Source organism: Rhinichthys klamathensis, unplaced genomic scaffold (assembly GCF_029890125.1).
Source record: "Rhinichthys klamathensis goyatoka isolate OS25496 unplaced genomic scaffold, OSU_Roscu_1.1 h1tg000196l_1, whole genome shotgun sequence".
NCBI classification, from domain to species: Eukaryota; Metazoa; Chordata; class Actinopteri; order Cypriniformes; family Leuciscidae; genus Rhinichthys; species Rhinichthys klamathensis.
The window spans coordinates 5,626,502-5,647,993 of NW_026606722.1; the positions used below are offsets into that span (position 1 = coordinate 5,626,502).

At 36.5% G+C, this 21,492-nt stretch overlaps 1 protein-coding gene across 3 annotated transcripts in view; it reads left to right on the top strand.

Annotated features, from left to right (window-relative positions):
- The window catches only part of ralgps2 (Ral GEF with PH domain and SH3 binding motif 2), a 225,813-nt gene extending 204,844 nt beyond the window's left edge, over window positions 1–20,969 (top strand). For 2 of the 3 annotated variants that reach the window (XM_056262750.1, XM_056262749.1), the window contains exons 10-21: window positions 2,473–2,610; window positions 4,667–4,757; window positions 4,838–4,908; window positions 5,166–5,307; window positions 6,435–6,586; window positions 6,669–6,723; window positions 8,510–8,587; window positions 12,459–12,564; window positions 14,674–14,766; window positions 18,468–18,573; window positions 18,705–18,796; window positions 20,594–20,969. In XM_056262750.1, the coding sequence (XP_056118725.1) occupies window positions 2,473–2,610; window positions 4,667–4,757; window positions 4,838–4,908; window positions 5,166–5,307; window positions 6,435–6,586; window positions 6,669–6,723; window positions 8,510–8,587; window positions 12,459–12,564; window positions 14,674–14,766; window positions 18,468–18,573; window positions 18,705–18,796; window positions 20,594–20,623 (1,154 nt within the window). In that variant the 3' untranslated portion in view covers window positions 20,624–20,969. The remainder of the gene's footprint in view (window positions 1–2,472; window positions 2,611–4,666; window positions 4,758–4,837; window positions 4,909–5,165; window positions 5,308–6,434; window positions 6,587–6,668; window positions 6,724–8,509; window positions 8,588–12,458; window positions 12,565–14,673; window positions 14,767–18,467; window positions 18,574–18,704; window positions 18,797–20,593) is intronic. The other variant, XM_056262751.1, reaches the window with a different exon arrangement.
- Window positions 20,970–21,492: the final 523 nt, after the last annotated feature.

Below are 21,492 nucleotides of genomic sequence, written 5' to 3' on the forward strand. Positions count from 1 at the left end.
GAAAGAATGTCATACAAGTTTGGAACAACATGATGTAAGTGTGAGTAAATTACACAATTTTCATTTTTGAGTGAAGTGTCCCTATAAGGACCTTAAGATTAGTTTTCCATAGCTAAAGGAATAGAGGTCTATGGGATGAACTACTGCACTGGAACAAATGTTTAAGTAGACATTATTTTGAATGTATAACCACAAAGGTGTAAACATATTACATGTGCTTACATGTGACTAGTGTGATAAAATCGCCCACTAACTAAGTCTTTCAACTGCTTTCAGGACCGTGTAATGACAGTAAACCCTCTTTTTTTTTTTTTACATAATACATGTAAATGGATTATTTAAATACATTTACATGCAAAGTTTTCCACTCGCAAGAATTATGTCAGAAACGCATTTTACTAAAAAAAAAGGCCATTTATAAATTTTACAGAAGGTTTTTAACTAAATTTAAGCGGCATATTTCTACTTTCTATGCCCCTGGAACTGTAAAAACCCACATTGAAATTGAGTCATTTAAACAAATTTTCATTTCTTTTGATTTGTTGTAACGAACTGAAGGACAAGTCAAATTTATGTTCTGTCGTTATTGACAGCATGTTCTAGATAGAAGGACAGAAATGTTTCCCCGTCAAATGTTTGTCTTATTTTGATCTTACAGGTTTTTCTCTTTGGTTGTTTGATCTCTGGTCTGTAGTATAGTTTGAGTATGAGTTTGTCGTTTATGTATTATTTTTGTGTGTGTGTGATCGCCAGAGGTGTTTAAATGGAAGTGTGATGCCTGAATGGCTGGACTTCACCCTCCTAAATGAGGTGTTAAGGAAATGGACAGACGTCTCCTGTTCGGTAGATTTTCTCCCGTTCTGCTTTCCCACAATAATATTTAGCTTGTGCCTGAGCTTTGTCTGACATTCACAAAGAAGTCATCTCTCTTCTTTTCTCACGCTCTTTCACTTTATACTTTGCATCGATGGTAAAATGACATGCACTACTGTTCAAATATTTGGGGTCAGTAAGGGTTTTTTAAAAGAAATGAATACTTTTATTAAGCAAGGATACATTAAATTGGTCAAAAGTAACAGTGAAGACATTCACATTGTTCCAAAAGATTTCTATTTCAAATCAATGGTGTTCTTCTGAACTTTCTATTCATTTTTAAAAAATCGGTAACGCTTCCTACAGTTCCTACAGCAGATACAGTCCTGTTACCCATGTACTTACTATGTACTTATTATAGTAACTATAATTACTGGATAATAACTAGGTACTAACCCTGAACCTACCCCTAACCCATGTACTTACCTTATATTAGCCAGTACTTTCTAGGTAATACACTGTAAGTACACGTAAGTACTGTACTGTAAAAGGAAGCGTTACCAAAAAATCCTTAAAATACATATTCCACATATAGTAACCAGCAACGGTTTTGATAATAATAGAGATGTTGACGTGACACTGAAGACTATAGAGTAATGATGCTGAAAATGTAGCTTTGCCATCACAGAAATAAATTACATTTTAAATTGTCCAGCTTTTTTATATTTATATTATATTTCACGATATTACTGTTTTACTGTATTTTGATCAAATAAATAAAATTGTACCGACCCCAAACTGTTGAACAGTAGTGTTTTTTATATACAGGGGGTCTAAAAGTGTAAGCTTTTTATTTATATATTGAATTATTTATTCAGATTTGTAATCTATGGTTAACAGTTCCACTGGTCATGCTTATAATTGTGGAATTCTTCTGTCAATCACATGCTTGACTCCACCCACTGCACTTTCCAATCCCAGCACTCAGTATCCACCCACACTACAGTACAGTTTGATATGTTACCTATCTAACCATTATGTCATCGTAAATTATTGTGGGATTCTCATAAGTAATATGGGATTGATTTGTCTCACATTATTTTCAAACTTTCATTTGTCATACTGTCATCCACATCGGGGGCTTGTGTAGTGTTGTTTTTGATGATCATCCCAGATGTGACGCTCTGATGTAATGTCTGTATTGGACTGGTACTTGTTTGCAGTCCCAAGATTATATTCTTAAGAACATGCTGTCACAAACACACTTTAATATCATCAATATTCACATTTTTCTAAACAGTGTGGCTCTAGAGATCAGTTGCATGCTGCCAAATGTTTCTCCAGAAGCTGCATATCTTTATTTCTAATGCAGATACTTCCTGCGCATAATGTTCCTCACTAATCCAAATATTTACTCAGTATGAAATAAGCACTCTAGACGGGCCAGAGAAAGCCTGTCTGTCCACCTCCCAACAGACAAGAACAGAGAACAAAGAAAATGAAAGATTTCTGATAGAAAAGGAGAAATGCACAGCAATTGCTGCTTGAAATAATAGGTCACTTTTTTTAACTCAAGGTCTTTTTAAAAAATGAAAGTCTTCAGGTTGCTATTTTACTGTAAATTGCGTGTTTAAAAAATGAAATTTATTTGTGCTACAGGTATATATCTGTCCGATCTGACCTACATCGATTCGGCGTATCCCTCCACTGGCAGCATTCTTGAAAACGAACAGCGTTCCAACCTCATGAACAACATTCTGAGAATCATCTCAGACCTGCAGAGATCCTGTGAATATGGTGCGTATCACATGTATGTTTATTGATATAAACCGAAGTAAACACCCGTTCACGCCAAGTACCATAACTATAACGATAAATATACAGTTCTAAAAATCATCCTAAATATTAAAGAATAGCAGAGTCCACACCACAACTATATCACAGAGAAACAATATCATTGGAATCACTTTCAGGAAGATTTTTTTTTTCCAGTTGATGAACGATAAAGACAATAGGCGTGTTTCCATTACAGATTTGCGCAAAACTTGTGCGATATTTTCTAAATGTCCATAAAAAACGATTGTGAAATGACGGCGTTTCCATTAACCGATGTTATGCGACTAAAACGTCTTTTTTTCCTCTCGCGATAAGTCATTCCAAAAATCATGGCAACGGACGTTGGTAGGTTTATAGATAGCCTAGCTATATCAGAGCCACCGCACTAGACATTATTATTATTAACGGAAGGAGACGTGGTGTGTTATCCAAGCATTAATGGCAGGGAATGACACGAAGTTCCTGGGTGTTTCTCTCTCATTTCTGCTCCGAGGTCTTGATTGTCGCATTTCTTTGAGGTTTAGAGTCCAGTATAGGCTATTCCTGTAATTATTGTTTCTTTTATGAATTTAATAAAGAACTCTGTCTCGTACGTCCAAACGGTCAGTGTAGGCTACTTTTGTGTCCATTCGTTTTCCCTTATTTAACCCGTAATTGCAAAACAAAAAAATGAACGGTTGTTGTATTTTTAAAACGCAAAGTTGAACACCAAAATTTTTATTTGAACTGTAGGCTACACCAAATGCTGCGCAAAAAAAATTATATATATATATCGACGAATTTTCAGATATTAGTTTATGACTTTTTGCCCCTTTATTAAACATTTAAAATATTCACAAATTAATATGGAAAAAATGTAGATTTTACTGGTTTTCAAAGGCCAAATTAGAACCTAGAAATTACATTTTTCCCGCAGTGCTGGAAAAGAGTTAGCCTATAGGCTATGATAAATGTGTCTGAAAAAATAACGAGGCATTTTAATTGTTTAGTAATAAACTATTGTTTTCCTAAATCAGTGTCGGCTAAAAAACATATCTCCATCTCCAACCCGAGAAATGCACCTTTCATATGGATTACGTAATCAGAAGGTATTAGCTTTAGATTCTAATTTGTTCGTTTTAAAGTGGACATTTCGAGCTTTAGCCAGGCGATATTTTGTTTCAGTTCTGGAGCTCCAGTTCACGGAGACCATGAAAGCGCGCCTGATTGTTTTATTTTATTTTACAAAAGCACAACGTTTTCTTGTTATTGTGAGTTTACGCAAATAAAAGTAGTTGCGAATAATGTATGACCAGAAATAATAGAGTATTTTACGTTGTTTCCACTGTTGATAGGAAAATGCAAGTGTTCGCGCCTGTGCCTCCCTGCCATGCAGTGCGCGCTTCACACTTCGCACAAACACTTGGATATGCGTCAAAATCTTGTTTATTTGTGATAATCTTAGCCCTATTATTATTGTCCACCCTGTATTATGAATGAGATGTGACGAATTGCTTGGTTTCTTTTTTGGATAAAAGTGTCTTCTACATATGTTGCCTGATAAATGTTATAATAATGATGATAATTATTATTATTATTTGCGGACACGGACCCCAAACACACCGCGTCTTCTAAGTCAGGTGACTGTAAATGCGCAAAACCCGTTTCCATTGCAGTTTTGCGAAATATTCCTTTTTCGAATTGCCTGAAAAACCACCTCATGCGAGCGTAAAAACTTTTTTGCGATAAACGGGAGTTTTTGCGAAATGGACGTGTTTCCATTGAGCGTATTTTCAATTCGCAATTTCAATTTGCGCAATTTGAAGGGTAATGGAAACGCGGCTACTGACAGCCAATCAGAATCAATCCTGCTTTAAAAAGAGCTTGATCATTTAAAGTGGCAGACGACAAAACTACTTGTCTTAGAATAAACAGAACGATATTGCACACGTGAACGCCAATATAGTAAGCTTTTATAGTAACTTTCTTGGTGTAAACGGGCCTTAACTGTGTGAATTCATTTTTCCCGCTTTCTCAGATATCCCAGTATTGCCGCATGTCCAGAAGTATCTCAACTCTGTTCGCTACATTGAGGAGTTACAGAAGTTTGTGGAGGACGACAATTATAAGTGAGCGGGAGCTGTGTTTAGATTATATATTATAGTTTTAGCGTAAGTGTTTAGTGATGCCATGTCTGTGTACGTATCAGGTTGTCCCTAAAGATTGAGCCACCAGCTACCAGCACACCTCGCACCACTGCCTCTAGAGAAGACCTCACAGGTGAGAAGCACTCGTAGCCCACACACATTGGCTCACGGCAAAGTTATTTTTCGTTCTTCGCTTAGAACGTTTGTTTGTTTTGTGTGAAAGCAGATGCTCTTTTCTTTCTTTTGATGCATTGCATGTTTAGATATACAAGAAAATATTCTGGGGGCCATTAAAAATGTTGTGAAAATGATCAAAAACGCCGGCGGGGAAAGAGTTAAACACCTTTATTTTCACCCGCTGTTGTTAATAATTAATAATTTTTGACACAGGTCCAGACACATCTACGTCGCCGTTATGTGGTCGTCGTGGTAATGTTGCAGAGGGCGCCCTGCCTAAAGTCCCGCCAACGCCCCCCTCTCCCCGGAACCTCATCACCTACGGACACAGGAAGTGCCACAGCCTTGGCTACAAGTGCGTTTGCTTCATGCGCTCCATTCATTTGTATACATCACACTCCTTTGTGGCCTAGTTCATTCGGTCTTCTTTACCTGTGTTCTTCAGATATCTTTAGTCGTTCTTTCTTTATAGACCATAGTCAGAGTTGGTGCCATGTACAATTATATTCAACACAATAAAAATTGTCTATACTATATTAGTCTTAAAGTCCTTGATCGTGTCTATTTTTCACAAAGTTATTTGTTCACTGAAAAGGTGTGGAACCATTTGACACTTTACACAAATAAGTAAAAAATAGTAAAAGAGGAGGAAAAAATAAAACGAGGTGCTTTCAAAAACTAAAAAAAAGAAAAACGTTAAAATTAGTGTAAGTGTAAAAGGAGTATAAGTTATTGTATGAACTATTTATTTTATATGAAAACATCCCGACATTTTAGATGTTTTAATACTGTTTATGACTTTGATTTGTGTATTTGTTTATTTCTTTTTGCAATAATAATTTTATATATATTAAATAAACATCAAATTTACACAGATAAAAAGTATATAAATAAGATGCTTTTCTTGAGTTACAATTTTAAGGATTGATGCATGTTTTTTAAAGGTAATTTAGAAGGTAGTTGTACTTGAAATGGTGTTAAATTAATATCAATTCAACAGATTGTTAAAATTGACATTGTCGATATTAAATTGTATGATTTTATTTGTTAGTCAAAAGCTGAAGTGAAACAGGCCAAAATCTTATTAATGTACCATATTATTGATATTAAGTGGCATATTTTTTCACATTTTTTGTCCGTGACATGGTACACTTTGCAGTAAGTGCTCTCTAGCATAAAGCTTCCTGTAGCTCAAACAGAAGAGCATTGGGGCTTGCAACGTCATGGGTTCGATTCTCAGGGAAAGCAAAAATTGAGAACAGATAAAAAAAATTAAAATGTAAAATGTGTACCTTGAAATGCAATCTAAGTCGCTTTGGATAAAAGCGTCTGCTAAATGCATAAATGTAAAAGAACCCAGTTCCCAGAGGTAGGGTCTTCCTCACACTGCTGTGCAGTTTCTACAAGGTCTATATGTGATAATCTTCTGGTTTCTGTTGATTAGGAAATCTCGATCTTATATTTTTCTTTTGTGTGCTGCAGTTTTATCCACAAAACAAACACGGTGGAGTTTAAAAGCGCAACGTTCCCCAACGCCGGATCCAGACATCTGCTGGACGACAGTGTGCTGGAGAGTCACACACCCACACGAGGGCAGGCAGAGAGCTCAACGCTGTCTAGCGGCATTTCACTGGGTATAACACACACACAGAAAGCTGTTGGATCATGGGCGATGCTTCTTTTTTACCAACATATGTCATGATCTTATCTTTTCAGGAAGCAGTGAAGGCTCGGAGCTCAGTGAGGAGATGTCTTGGCCTGCCTTTGAGAGGTGAGTTCACACTTGCAAACAGTTACACGTGCACATACTATACATGACCACATGCGTGGGTACATATGGACACAGCATGTCTTCATGGAACATGCTGGAATCTGACGCAACCCTCCCCAGAGACTCTTCCCGGTGCTTCTGCACAGGGAATGTTTCTTCTTTATCCATCATCTTCATCATCATTTACATCTACATTTACATCGTTTACAGTTGTTGCTGATTGGTTTATTATTTATAATGAATTGGCAATCTCGATTGTGACGTAAAACTGCTTTAAGACATATAGTTTCCCATTCTTGAGCAGCATGTGCTTTGTGGCACAAAAGAGTGTGTTCTGCTTCTCTCAGTTGCCTGTGCTTTCCTTTGACCCCAAATGATCATCATATTCCCTCATTAGTGCTCTACCTCTATTGTAGCTAATGAGGGAAACTTCCTGTAACAGGAACAGAGTATGAGAGAGTCATTTGTGACGGCCGCTGCCTGCCATTCTACATCAGGTGTACACTGAGGTCCTAGCTGTACCCTAAATGCATGTCCAAGTCTCCTTCTATGTTCTAAAACATTTGGTCTGGTTTTATATGTACAAATAGGAAGATAAACAATCATTTATTAATTTGGCCATTTTGAGGTTATCAACATTAACCGGTAACCCTGTTTGATTGGCTTTGTGTCAATTCCAAATTCTAATGATAGCGCTGTGGATGGATAAAACAAATGTTGTTTTTTCAGGATCTTTTTGTTTCAGGATTCTTTGATAAATAGGAAGTTCAAAAGAACGGCGTTTTGCGTCCTTATTACCAAAGGCTGTAGAATAACACAAGACGCGTCACTCGTACAGTTTTGAATGGGGAAAAGTGCAACGCTCAATATGCCGGAATAAGTCTAAATAAGAGCCAATAGCCGATTGGTAAAGTCATCGTGTCACTGCAGCTCCGGAGTCAGTCAGATGCAAGAGCATTAGCTTGATCCAGCCTGAAAAATGTCATTTTCTGTCATGATTCGAGCGTTTAGAAACAACTTTTATGAGACAGTTGTCGTCAGATTGGTGATTTCAAATATGAAATCTAATCGTAAGCTTGGCAAACAGTTTTGGAGAATTTGATATTTCCCCATTCAAAGAGACAGGAGTGCAAACCCTCTTTTGGTGTTAAACTACAGTCAGGATTTACTAAAGAGACAGTGAAAAATGAGCGCTGAAAATGTATTTTTTACAGCTGATCTTATTACATATGCATTTATAATAAAAGTTTCCCCTTTAGACGCAAAATTTATTGGAGAACAGCATTTAAATGAATCACGCAAGGTCATTTACTAAGGTTTGCGCTAGTCAATTTACTGGTATTTGCGCCATTATTTACCGTCCAAAAAAAGCTCGTCTTAAACCAGACGCTAATTTGCGCTGCTTTTGGTAGATGGCGTTGGTCATTATGGAAATGATCCGGCTGTGTCTGTTCTTTAATTTGAGTGTCGTCAGTAGATCACGCGCTGAACTTTACACTCCCATTAGCGCTTTTTTGAAATTGTGCTCTCACGCTAATTTGCCCTGTTTAGTAAATCTGGCCCTGTATTAGTCACTGGCCAAGCTGCTTTCTAGGTATCATTGGTTGACCACTAATGCAAATCTGTTGTATGCTAACCGCTTGTCTAGACATGTTAGCCAGAATCTTTAGACCATAGAAGGAGACTCAGAAGAGTCCAGGCTTCAGAGCTCTAGCACAGCCTGTAGTGTGTGTTGTGTGTGAGGGCCGTGACTGACCACTGCCCCGCTATGACTGACACTCTACAGGACTCGATTCTACCACTCTCTGGGCCCAGTCAGCAGAGTGGGCCGCATCTCCTGCAGAGGAGCGCTCAGGTCCAGCAGGTAACTCAACCTCAACCCCCGCCAGGATCTCTTTCTATCTGACTTACCCTGAACAACCGGGGAACTATCGCTGTCACAGTGTGTGTGTTCTTGCTGTGGAATCAGGTGGTGGGCTTTTTCTGAATCACACGTGTGATGTTGACTCTTATGCAGTCGTGGCTTGTTGCTGTTAATCAAAAGCCACTGAAGCATCTCTTCTGATTGCTCCTGCTTTCTCCAAACACACACACACGCCTCCTCTCACCTCTGCTTCAATATCGCCGATTGCAAGTGGGAAAAACAATGTCCTTTGTACATCCTGGTATTAAGATGTGTTTTCAGTGATCCGATCACAAGTGGTCAGCTAGACGCATTACCGGGTAAAGCCTTAGCATGCATTTTAATTGCGTCTCCTGTGACCACTTGCCATTTCGTCCGAGCCCCATCCTTCTCATTTCCTCACACTCTACATAATTTTCACGGGAGTGCAGAGGAAAGGAAATGAATGGGAACAGTGATTTCAATCATTATCTGTGTGTTTTGCCACAACATAGCGAAGTTGGAATCGATTGTTTTGGTGTGCTTTTTCAAAACGTTACATTTCCCATAAAGTGTGGCTGTTTAACCGCATCCGACCACATGAATGCATCTAATGGGTTTTCAGAGTGGTCGAAAGTAGACAATCTCAAAACGTTTTCGATCCCATTTACACCTGTATTTAATGTCGTCCACTCGTGATCGGATCGACGAAAACACATTTTAATACCCAGTGTAAACGGGGCTGTGATGTACCTATTTTGATTTAAGAAGTTGAAGGACTAATGTCGATTTACTCCCAACAATACACTATGGCTGGAACGACGCGTCAACATAATCGATTGCGTCGATTATGCACCGTTTATGTTCATCCCTAATCTCCTATCATGTTTCACACAAAACGAAACTCTAGAGCAGATGCTAATGGCTAGTATGGCAGCGCTGCTTAATACGGTTGCGTTACAACTCCATTCTGTAACCCAACTGGCTCCTGCACATTTTCAGGAGTCACAACCTCATTCTCGACAAACCTGCACTGAATGAACGGAACCGCACTGGACAACTAGTTGTCTGCCACGTCAAATAATGGGACTCACAGTGAACGGTAAAATCATGACGGGTTCAGTTTACTCACGGAGATGGCGAAATGATTTGCGTTCATCCGAAAAAAGCTATATGAACAATCGTATTAAGCGGTGCTGTCATATTATCCATTAGCATCTGTTCTAGAGTTTTGTTTTGTGACAGGGGATTAGGGAAGAACATAAAGAATGTGTAATCGACGTAATCAATTACATCGACCCATCGTTCCAGCCCTACAATACAGCCAGTTTGCGACCTCCAGTGCTAAAAGCACTATACTTCTGAATGATGATTAAGGTACGGTCAAATTTACCATCGTTCGGCAAATGTTCGTGGGTGAAATCCTATCATTTCAATCTATGCAGTTGGGAATATCGAAAGATTTCCTATAAAGATTTCGCATTGGGTTCAGCTAGTCATGCAAATTTGCCACGTTGACCAATAAAAAGCTGCTTGGTTTGAAAGTGACTTCTTTTTAAAGTCACTACACTATTACCAATATACTACTACACTAGATCACTACACTATTACCAATGAAAGTTTTTTGTCAATCTTGACCACACCTTTAAACTGCAAAAATGCAACTTGAAACTACTACTTTTTTTCCCACTGGTTATGGGATTGTCTAACTAGCCATCTTAATGTCAATATGAAGTGGAAGTTGCGACTGACTTGCAACTACTGCATTACTTCCAAGTGAAGCTGAATAAAATGTAGGGTGGGACTTGCTTTTCTCCATCGGCTGTTGTGAGTGTTGCATACTTGTGGTGAAGTGAACTTTTAATGGTTTTTGAAAAAATACAGACTCGTTTCGGCTTGAGATCTTTCCTCAGGTTATACAACAAACACAATACATGAACACAATACACAAAACATCTCCAAATGACTCAATAAGTGTTAGCAAACAAAGGGAATATTAGCTACAGCTGACAAGTTCCACTTCTAACACTCAAAAGGTTTATTGTCAAGATGAAACAATCAACCAATCAGAATACATCCTTGTCAAATTGACATATCTTCCACATTCTCACATCATAAAGGATTCAGTCAACAAGCACCAAGGCAACAACTTCCATTTAAAAAAAACATCAGAGTCACACAATACACTCAACATCACAGAAACTCTTTAAGCAAATCCAAAAAGCCTCTCTCTTTTTCCTTGTGTAATCGGTTACCTTCTCTTGTGCTCTGCTTTATCTTTTCAATACTAAGAAAGAAAAGGATGAGGAAGGCTCTGAAGCCGTAACGCATCCGTATCTTTTCAGAAACCATTCAAAGTTCACCACAAGTGTTGCTGGAATTCTTTTTTGTTCTGATACTTAGTTCTGTTTGTTTCCATGCCCCTTGTGATTGGGTAAAGTTGCATCAGATCTATTTTTACTCGTACTGGAAAAGAGCCAATAGAAATTTTGATTAAAAGGTTGAAGGAAAATGGATGTACTGATGAATTGTTCACAGTGAGACGAGTAACATCATGAACTGAGAGAGTAAACGGGGTCAAGCGCTGGATAATTACATAGGATGTGTTCTTGTGTTAAAAAATGTGTGTAGAACAGTTGAAGTGCAGTAGCCTCAGATGCAGACCTTCAAATAATGTAAATAATAACGGGAACACTGCTCACAGCAGACGATTTGAAGTCTGACAGCAATCGTCTTGAAATGTACTGTTGAATTTGTTGCACAAACAGTGCTTTGACGGCCGCAGTGGTGCTTTAAAAAGGGTGAATTTATTTTATAGGCTCAACTTCAGCATGCTAAAACCCTTGCAGAGCGGCTGTGTCTGTAAATCCATCCCTTTTAAAACACTGCTGTGAAAAAGCAATAAAAAACAACTTTGAAAAGCTAATTCAGTAATGAAGGACATATGTTACTCATGGTTAACAGACGACCAGTGACTTTTGCATATCAACACTATTTATTATTATTAGGGCGTTCAGCCAATCATAACAAAGGTAATCTGCATATAGAAATCTTAAAGGTGCAGTAGCCAAGACAGCCTGTTTAAAGTAAGTATCAGAGTAGAAAATGGTCATCATAACCTTCTCTAAGTGGACAAAAGTGTATTAATGAGCAGTATACAGTAGTGTTAATGTTACAAGTGTTTTTTTATTTTATAAAGATCTTCCAATACTGCTGCCTACGTAGTAAATCAAACTAAACAAAGCCAAACTTTTTTTTATGTTTAGATTTAGAAATGAATAATGAAGGAATGTTTTGTGGCTCTTTAAATGTCTGTAGACACAACATTTGTAGGCGGTAGAGTTGTCTTATTTCTGTACTTGTGAAAAGAGATTGCTTTTGGCAGAGTGGAGAAAAAAATTGAAGAAAAAAATACATATAACAGAAGTAAACAAACAGTTCACCTAAAAAAAATTAAATGTCATAATTTGCTCACCCTTATTTCCAAACCTGTCAATTTCCTTAGTTGCAAAAAAGAGAAAAGATTCTGAAGACTGCGCTGATTCTCGATCGAATAAAGACGGGAAACTTCAAAGAGCACACAAAACAAACGTATTTTAGCTCTGAAGTCACACAATAGGTTTGTGTGAGGAACAAATTATAAATTAAAGTTGATATGCATTGGGTGAACTATCCCTTTAAGAAAGATAACAGTCACAGTTCACTAATTTTCTCTCTTTCTCTCAAACACTCTCACTTTCTTCACTTTCACATTGTGGCTCTTGTGTGATTTATAATTTTATGTGTCTTTTTAAAAAGTCTGTTACATGTCCCTGTGTGTCAATTAAACGTGAGTGTGTGTGTGTGTGTGTAGCTCTGCTGAGTCAGAGGAGCTGGCGGTGCATCTTTACCCAGGAGCCATCACAGTTCAGGGGGTCTTACGCAGGAAAACAGTCCTCAAGGAAGGCAAGAAACCCACGGTGAGAGCAAACTACCACTGCAACACTTCACCCGTCTCCTGTCCATAAACTCCATTTGATCTCTCCCTGTGATCTCATACACCGTCTCTTTCTTTCTTTTCCAAAATGGTGCTAAATGCAAGCAATAAAACTGCAACTAAAAAGGATGATTTTTTTTTTTAGCAAACCAAATAAATTGAATCATTAACTTTTAAAAAGGAGAAATTGCTCACCATATCTTTTTATTGTTGACGTAAAAGGCTGTTCATTAACTTTATTTTGATACATATTCATTTGACATTTGGCAAGTTAGTTTTTTTGTATTTTCATAGCAATATTATAAAATTGCTATTAATTTATGCATATGTTATATTATAACAGACATTCAAAAGTCTTGAAATAAGTCTATTATCAGGGTTCCCGCGGGGTCTTAAAAAGCCTTAAAAGCATTGAATTTATTAATTTGGAAATAATACCTTAAAAAGACTTTAAAAAGTCTTGAATTTTGATTCTGGGTCTTAAAAATTGTGCTGTATGACGTAACTTCTCCGTAATGTATTTTTCCTCAAAAGTTTCATTTGTCAACCACGATTATTATAATTTTCGATGTTTATTGTTCAGGGGTCTCTCAGTTCCCCATATTCCCAGCATGGAATAAGTAGCTAGCTAATGTTAAAACACAACTTAACATTGTTCGGCAAACTTTCTTGTGGCCTACTGAAATGTTTTTCACACCTGCTTTGCTTATCTTTTACCCATTCCACATTTGAAAAATAAATGAACACAAGTTCAAGGATTTTGTTTTTCTTTGCTGGTAGGGACGTGAAATAGGTATTAATTTTTTTATATAAAAGGTCTTAAAAAGACATGAATTTAACTTGAAGAAACCTGTAGGAACCCTGATTATACTCACCAAGGCTACATTTATTTGAGCAAAAATACTGTAAAAACAATATTGTGAAATGATTACTATTTAAAATATAAATTTTTTGACATCAAAGGCTGCGTCCAATAAAACTATTCTGATACATATTCATCTGACACTTTGAAAAAGCTAGCATGGACAGTTTGTGTATTTTCGTAGTAATATTTTAAGACTTTTAAGCAATAGTGTATATCGCTTGATTTTTATGACACTTTACTTTTGTACGATAAAAAATTGGGTTTTGTTTGGTCACTGCTTGATGTCCAGTATAAAATCAAAACCAGTTTGCTGAAGTGCTTTATCTGCCGTTTTGTCTCTTCCCCTCTTGCCCTCTCCTCATAATCTGCTCTTTTATCTTTTGGTCTAGAGTGTCTCTTAACTGTCAGTCATTTATCCTTTAGCCCCATCAAACCCAGCGGTTTCCTCCGAGAGATAGAGAGAGAGAGTGTGTGTGTGAAGGGAGCCAAGGCAGTAAAAGATACTGTGTTAAAGTCCAGTAATGGGAGCTGAGAGGCCTTTTAAAAGCCACATCTCCTGCACATATTTGATCTGACACGAAATCTGCCTATCTCTTTCTTTCTAGACCTTTTACTCATATATGCATGTAGATATGTTGGATAACTACATGGTTTCTTACATAAGATCTTACATAAGCATATAATTACCATAAATATATCATTCGGTTAATCTTGATTAATATGTACAGATTACTTCTTGGCCTTATATTGTTTTTTGCTTGCTCAGGAATGCTGTTATTGATATATTAGACTTAGTTGACATTGTGGGGATTTTTTTACTCTTTAAAAAAAAAAGTGGTTACACTTTATTTTACAGTGTCCTTGTTACATATGTTACTTGTAGTAGTAGTAGTAATAACAGTACATTATGCATAATTATATGCAACTAAACCAAACCCTATTCCTAACCCTAGTTAGTACATGTTGCTAATTATTATTACTCAGTCCTGAAATTCTGTAACAAAGACACCTTAAAATAGTGTAACCAATATTTCAACCTTGAAAAAGCACACTTTGAAGCTGTCTATATGTGTGGTAGTGGAATTTAATTTAACCAATTACTGTATATGTAATTGAACCAATTTGAGTGGTTGATAAATACAGTATCTATGGTCAATATATGCATTAATTTCTCTGCACTAGCTGGTGTGGGCATGTGCTTCAGTGTGTTGGTTTTCTTGTCTGTAGGTGGCAGCGTGGACTAAGTATTGGGTGGCTCTTTGTGGAACTCAGCTCTACTATTACACTGCCAAGTCCCTCAAGGCCACAGAGAGGAAGCATGTGAGTTTCCCCACTTTCACATTACTCTCACAAACCTCGTTGTTGCTTATTCTGGCAAAGAAGTGAAGGGGTTTAAAGAAACTGGTCTATTTTAGGACTGTCAGGATTTACATTGTCCTTTTGCTTGTTTTCATAATTCAATTCATTTCAAATTTATTTGTATAGCGCTTTTCACAATACATATTGTTTCAAAGCAGCTTTGCAGAAAGTGCATTTCAGAAATGTCCATAGAAAAAATACAGTTAGTTAATCATGTATTAATTTGTATTAATAATACAAAATATAATTAAAACGCATTTATAAAATATTATTTGATGTTAGTAATAACTTATTAGTATTACTATTTTTTTATTATTAATTATGATAGATTATTTCAATCGTACAGTATTCCATTCAGAGTTTGATAAAGATTTTGTTTGTTTTTGAATGAATGAACATGAATTTACCAATGAGAGTAATATTGTAAAATATTAGTATTACAGTTTAAAATAACTGTTTTCTATTTTAATTAGGGATGGCCCGATACCATTTTTTTTCAAACCGATACGAGTACGAGTATTTACATTTGTGTACTTGCCGATACCGAGTACCGATACCGATATTCGCAAAAGTAATAGGCTCCCAGAAAAGAAGACGACTATTTTAGAACACAGGTTAGAAGACTGTTTTTATTTTCTTCTCTGCTTGTTTTAACAAGTCTAAAAAATAAATAAAAATTAGTAAAATAATAAATGTATTAACACACAAACCACTGTTAATTTAACATAAAAGCAAGCAGGCTACTGCGTGCATGGTCTGGCATGACTGAATGCGCGCAAAGTGCCTAAAAGCTGACAGTTCATCGCGATCTCACACATCTCTGTTATTATCAATGAAGCTGACTGCACAATCAATCTTTCATAATATCCACACTTTGTTTGTTATAATTCGAGGATTTGCCAGCATACAGAATTCAGCACTGAACAAAAAAGTCAGTTTTGAGCGGTGAGGGGAGTCTATCTTAAATGCTTCTGATTGGCCATTGCGTTCCAGAAATCAACACATATGTCTGTGATTGGCTACATCGCTCAACGCTGTAACCATGTTATGAATAGAAACTCTGGCCTGTAAATCGTTTCTATTTTGTTGTAGTTGTTCTTGTTGCTTTTCTGCAAGAGATGAATAAAAATCTTTTAGTTTTTATGTTTTATTCATAGATATTTCTAGTTTGCGGGAGTCCCGCGAATCGTTTTATTCTCCCGTAACCCGCACACACAGAGTGAGTGCATTACCGCCCGCGCGCGCGCTCGGCCATCAGATCTATGATGCGTCTTCAGATGTTTAATTAGATTGCTGGTGTTAAACGATGTACTTTCTTTCCCTCCTCTCGACACCTTAGCTGAACATAACTCACAGTCTGCATTGCTGTTGTCATCACCCCTTATCTTGAAATGAGCCCAAACCGCCGACATTATACTTTCCTATGCCTCAGTTCACCTCAACAAAGCACTCGCGGCGGCCAGTTTCGTTTTGCAAAATGTACGTGGTATCGGTGCGTGGTATCGGCGAATTTTTATGAGTACGAGTACGAGTATATTAGGACAGTATCGACCCGATCCCCGATGCCAGTATCGGTATCGGGCCATCCCTAATTTTAATACAATATTATCATTAGTGATCCTTCAGATTTGCTGCTCAAGAAACATTTATTATTATTATCAATGTTGAAAACGGATGTGCTGCTTAATATTTTTGTGTAATCTATTCTTTGATGAATAGAAAGTTCAAGGAACATTATTTATTTTAAATAACTCTTTTGAAATATTATAAAGTGTCTTTACTGTCACTTTTGATCAAGAAACAAACAAAAAAACGTACTGACCCCAGTGCTGTGGTGTACCATGGTAATAAACTTCCTTCTTTTTTTTTAAGATGTTTATAAATTAGTTGCATTGCAGTCATAACAGTATGTAATACAGTAAAAAAAAAAAAAAAAGATTACTTAGAATCAACAAATAGAGTAGACTTTACAGCTTGACCATAAATGATGCACCTCTTGTTGGAAATAAATGTTGTGATGTTATTTCTATAAAGAGGTGCATCAATTTTTGGTCAAGATCTTGTATTGAATGCAAGAGTCCCGCACTCTGTAAAGGCTCCTCCAGCACATCCCAAAGACTTTCAATGAAGTTAAGGTCTGGACTCAGAGGTCATCATGTGTGAATGTGAAAATGATTCGTCATGCTTCATTCTTACACTATTTGATCCTGATAAATCTTGACATTAGACATCCTGGAATATATCCATGATGTGTCTTCCTACATGGTTGTTTAAAAACGAGAAGCTACACACTCCATCAATTAAGGTTAGAAAGACTGTTGCCAAAATAACATGCTAGAAAAATTACAATCACTGCAATAATCATCCAATCATAGACTCTTAAGCATTTGCCTATTGAAATCCAAACTAGGCAAAAAGTGATGTTCTTAACATAATCTGCAAAGTTTTATTTCCCTTTAGACTAATAAAAACCCGATCGCGCTCTTTCACAAGGGTGTGTCTATGTGGTTAGAACCGTTTAGCGTACAAAATGCTTATAAGAGTCCAAGGTGGTCCATCTGAAGCTGATACAGATGAAATGATGAAAGGAAGCATCACTCTATCCTGCAGCCTGATGCGTCATCACTTAATCACTGCAGGATGACTCTGATGGGAGAGTGCTTATTCTAATACCATCCAGCAGGAGAGGTTGGGAGAGATAGGGATCATGTGAGCGCTGAATGGACTGAATCAGACAGAAAGCCTTGGGTGGCGTTTGAAGAGATGTGACTCTGTCCAGGAGGGGTAGAGAAGGGAGGAAGAGTGAATGCTAACAAACAGCATACCTGATGACTGATGACACCGGCTTCAGTGCTGAGTGAGGGCAGATGTTTGCAGTCATTGGATAATCAGATGGATGACATCATCAGTGCAAGCCCAGCTATCACACATTATCAGGATTAATGAGAAGCATATGTCGCTATCAAACACACATACAGTAACAGGCCTACTTGTTTACACAGACACTTGCAATACAGGATTGCGCACATGAAGCCGATCTGTATGCATGTACAGTATATTCATATAAAAAAAGACATTTTTCATTTGATCATTTTTTATCATTATTAAATTATATAATAATAATATTTTTTAAATTAATTTGTATACAGATTGTAATTCGTATACGCATTATTTGTAATTAAAATATTTATATTACATTGAAATAATTTGATTAGTAGCATTTTGATGTTTTGACTAATTTTCAGTTTTTAATAATAATAGTATTTCAAATTTAATTAATTTCTGTAAAAATTGTAATTCCATTAATATAATATTATATAAATATATTCCATTTGTATAATATATATATGTATGGAATTACAATATATTGTTATTTGATAACAATAAATGTCAATAATTGTATCTCAGATCAGTTCAATTAATTTAAATACAGACTGGAGAAACATTATGCAATTAAAAATGTTATATTAAATTGGAAGAAAATAGTTTAGAAACATTTAAATATTTTGACTGCATTTTTCAGTTTTTAATAAAAATTAATAATAATACTAGCAAATGTTTCAAATGATTTAGATTAATTTCTATACAAATTGTAATTCCATTAGTATAATTTGTAATTAAATGTTTATAATATTTAAATATTTGAACTGTAATTTTCACAGTTCAAGTCCACCGCCAGCAAAAGTGTTTCTGTTTTGGGCTTAATGGCCATGATGGCAGACGACCCGGAGCATCCCGACATCTTCCTGCTGACCGACTCTGAGCACGGTGAGACAGCCTGTCACAATCACTGTCCAGACAATGATATATTGATGCAATATTGTGACAAAAGATTTACAGTGTAGCTATCTATTATGATATGCATATTTTGTTGATTTTATTTATTTATGTGCCCACAGGAAACTCATATAAGTTCCAGGCAGGGAACCGAATGAACGCTCTGCTGTGGTTCAAACACTTGAGTGCAGCTTGTCAAAGCAACAGGCAACAGGTGTGTGTGTGTGTGTGTGTGTGTGTGTGTGTGTGTGTGTGTGTGTGTGTGTGTGTGTGTGTGTGTGGACTTGTTCAGCTCAGAGGGTTATTTAGCTCAGTTTCTTTTGTAGAGAAAATGCTCATATGCAATTTAGTGGCCTTCAGTGTGCACTTAATGTTCAGAGCGTTTCCATCCGAAAGCTACATTTGTAAGCTAAATTGAGGATGTTAATTGCTCCTCAGGAGATGCCATTGTGTGTTAGAATCCTTTGGGTTCAATAAATATGTGAACATTTTGCTCTAACCTTCTGTTTTGAAGCAGCAAATCACTGACAGTGTTTCAGTGGGATCTATTAAACTAAAAGCATTTTACATAATGGCCTTTTGAAAACTGTTGTTTCCAAATACACAGGTCAGACTGGACGTGTTCCGTCAGCAGGTGTTTAGGTCTTTATTAAACTGAGCAATGACACTGCCCTCTAGTGCTTGTTATCATGTCAAGTGCAGTGTTGAAGAAGCTTGTTTGAAAGCTAATCATGATTTACAATAGTGAAACTACAGTCAAGCTACTCTTTATTTAAAACGGTCTAACTACATCGCAAGCGAGAACTACAGAAATAAGCAAACAACACTGAAGGCATTTAGGTTATGTCTTTTTAAATATGGGCCTATAACTATCAAATGTTAATTTCTATAAATATCAAATGCAATTTAATCTGCACCATATCTTTCTGGCAAAAAAAAAACAGTAAGGGTCTTTAAATGAACATATTCAGTTAGTTACCGCATTAAACTTAAATGTACACACATTTTCACAAAATACATTGAATAAAACTAGAAAACACCCTTGAGTTAAATAACTGAGACAAAAAACATAGTGCTGAACAGCAGATATGAACTAAAGTCTCCTATGTTCACCAAAGCTACATTTATTTGATCAAATACAGTAAAACTGTAATATTGTGAAATATTATTACAATTTAAAATACCGGTTTTCTATTGTTATATTCAAATGTAATTTATTCCAGTGATCAAAGCTGTATTTTCAGCATCATTACTGCATTCTTCAGTGTCACATGATCCTTCAGAAATCATTCTAATGTGATGATTTGATGCTCAAGAAACATTTATTAGCATTATCAATGATGAAAACATTTGTGCTGCTTATTTATGGAAACAATTATATATTATATGTTTCTTTGATGAATAGAAAGTTCAAAAGAACAGCATTTATTTGAACTGGGGGAAACATTATTTGCAATTATTTTGATCAATTTAATGCACCATTGCTTAATGGATGTATTCATTTATTTAAAAAAAAAAAACACTTACTGACAAACTTTGAATGCTAGTGCATATTATAAAAAATAATAATGTGCTATGACTCAAATTAATTTTAATTGTTTGTTTCATAAATTAATCGTTTATTTGACTTCCCAACACAACTTTTTATTTATTCAAATGTTATATTTAAATGTTATTATTCAAATATATTTCAACTTTTTGAAACTAACTTTTTTTTCCTGAATTTTTGATTAAATTTGCAGACTCTAATTAGTATATAGTTTGGCTTCACCTGAACTGTGAATCATTTATCATAAATTAATATAATCATAACAATAGTATTTTTTGCATTAGTAAGATATTTTGAGGATTGATCGTTTGAACCTTTTTTGGGTTTGGGTTTGAGTTTTTTCTCTAGAGGATTGACCATCTGAAATAGATGGCTAGTATATATCAGTGCAGGGTCTTGTAAAACCATACATATCATCACTTTAAGATTTGTTCAATGTCACGTCCTGTTTTTCCATTCCAGGTCCCAGCGAATCTAATGTCCTTCGAATAAACGAGACCATGCCGAATCAAAGACATGGAGAGTTGGTGAGCGGCTGGATGACAGGAGAGCAGAAGAGTATGAGGAACGCTGGGAATGGAGGAGAGACCTGAGATGAATAAAAGAGCAAATGACTCGTGTTTTTGTGTTGCGTTGGAGCTTTCCCACTGCCATCACCCAGCCTGAACCCCACAGCAAACTCCTCGAGCACCACTGCCTTAACAAGCAGAGTGTGAGTGAATGTGTGTGTGAAAGAGCAACGGTGTCCCCTCCACTGCTCTCACCTGGAAGGTCCTTTTACATTTGATTTACACTTCCTCCATCATTCATCTGATTCCCAGCAAATGAGGATCTTGGATTCTTCTTGGGCTCTTCTTGAAGGAGTCTTGGACTCTTCATGGAGTTTGTTTACACCTTCTTTACCTTGTGTGTTTTATGTATTAACTGGTTGTGAATCTAATCAGCGCTTCTCCTCCTTTGACAAAACACACCCAGGAAACTCTCCCAAACGCATTCGCAGAAAAGAAGTCGAGTGTGTCTCGGCACACTTGAATTAGACTCATGTAAGCATGACGAGATTTTCCACAAGCAAGTTTAACTGCAGGAAATGGAAGACCCTCATTTATTGAAACGCAACCAGAAAGGGCTCCGATACTCGATGAATTCCAGACTCAATTCTTCTGAATGTCTCCTTCGGTTTTCTATTCAACTTCTAATCTTTTTTTTACGGATTCTGTAGCCCTTTTTTTTTTTTAGCTCATATCCACACCAACATTTGTTTGTTTTTGCTAGAAGGCATCTGAAATGTTCAAAACAAAGGTGTGTAGGAAGAAAAGATTGAGAAATGAAGATGTTTGAAGACTCGTCCAGCTTCAAAACAT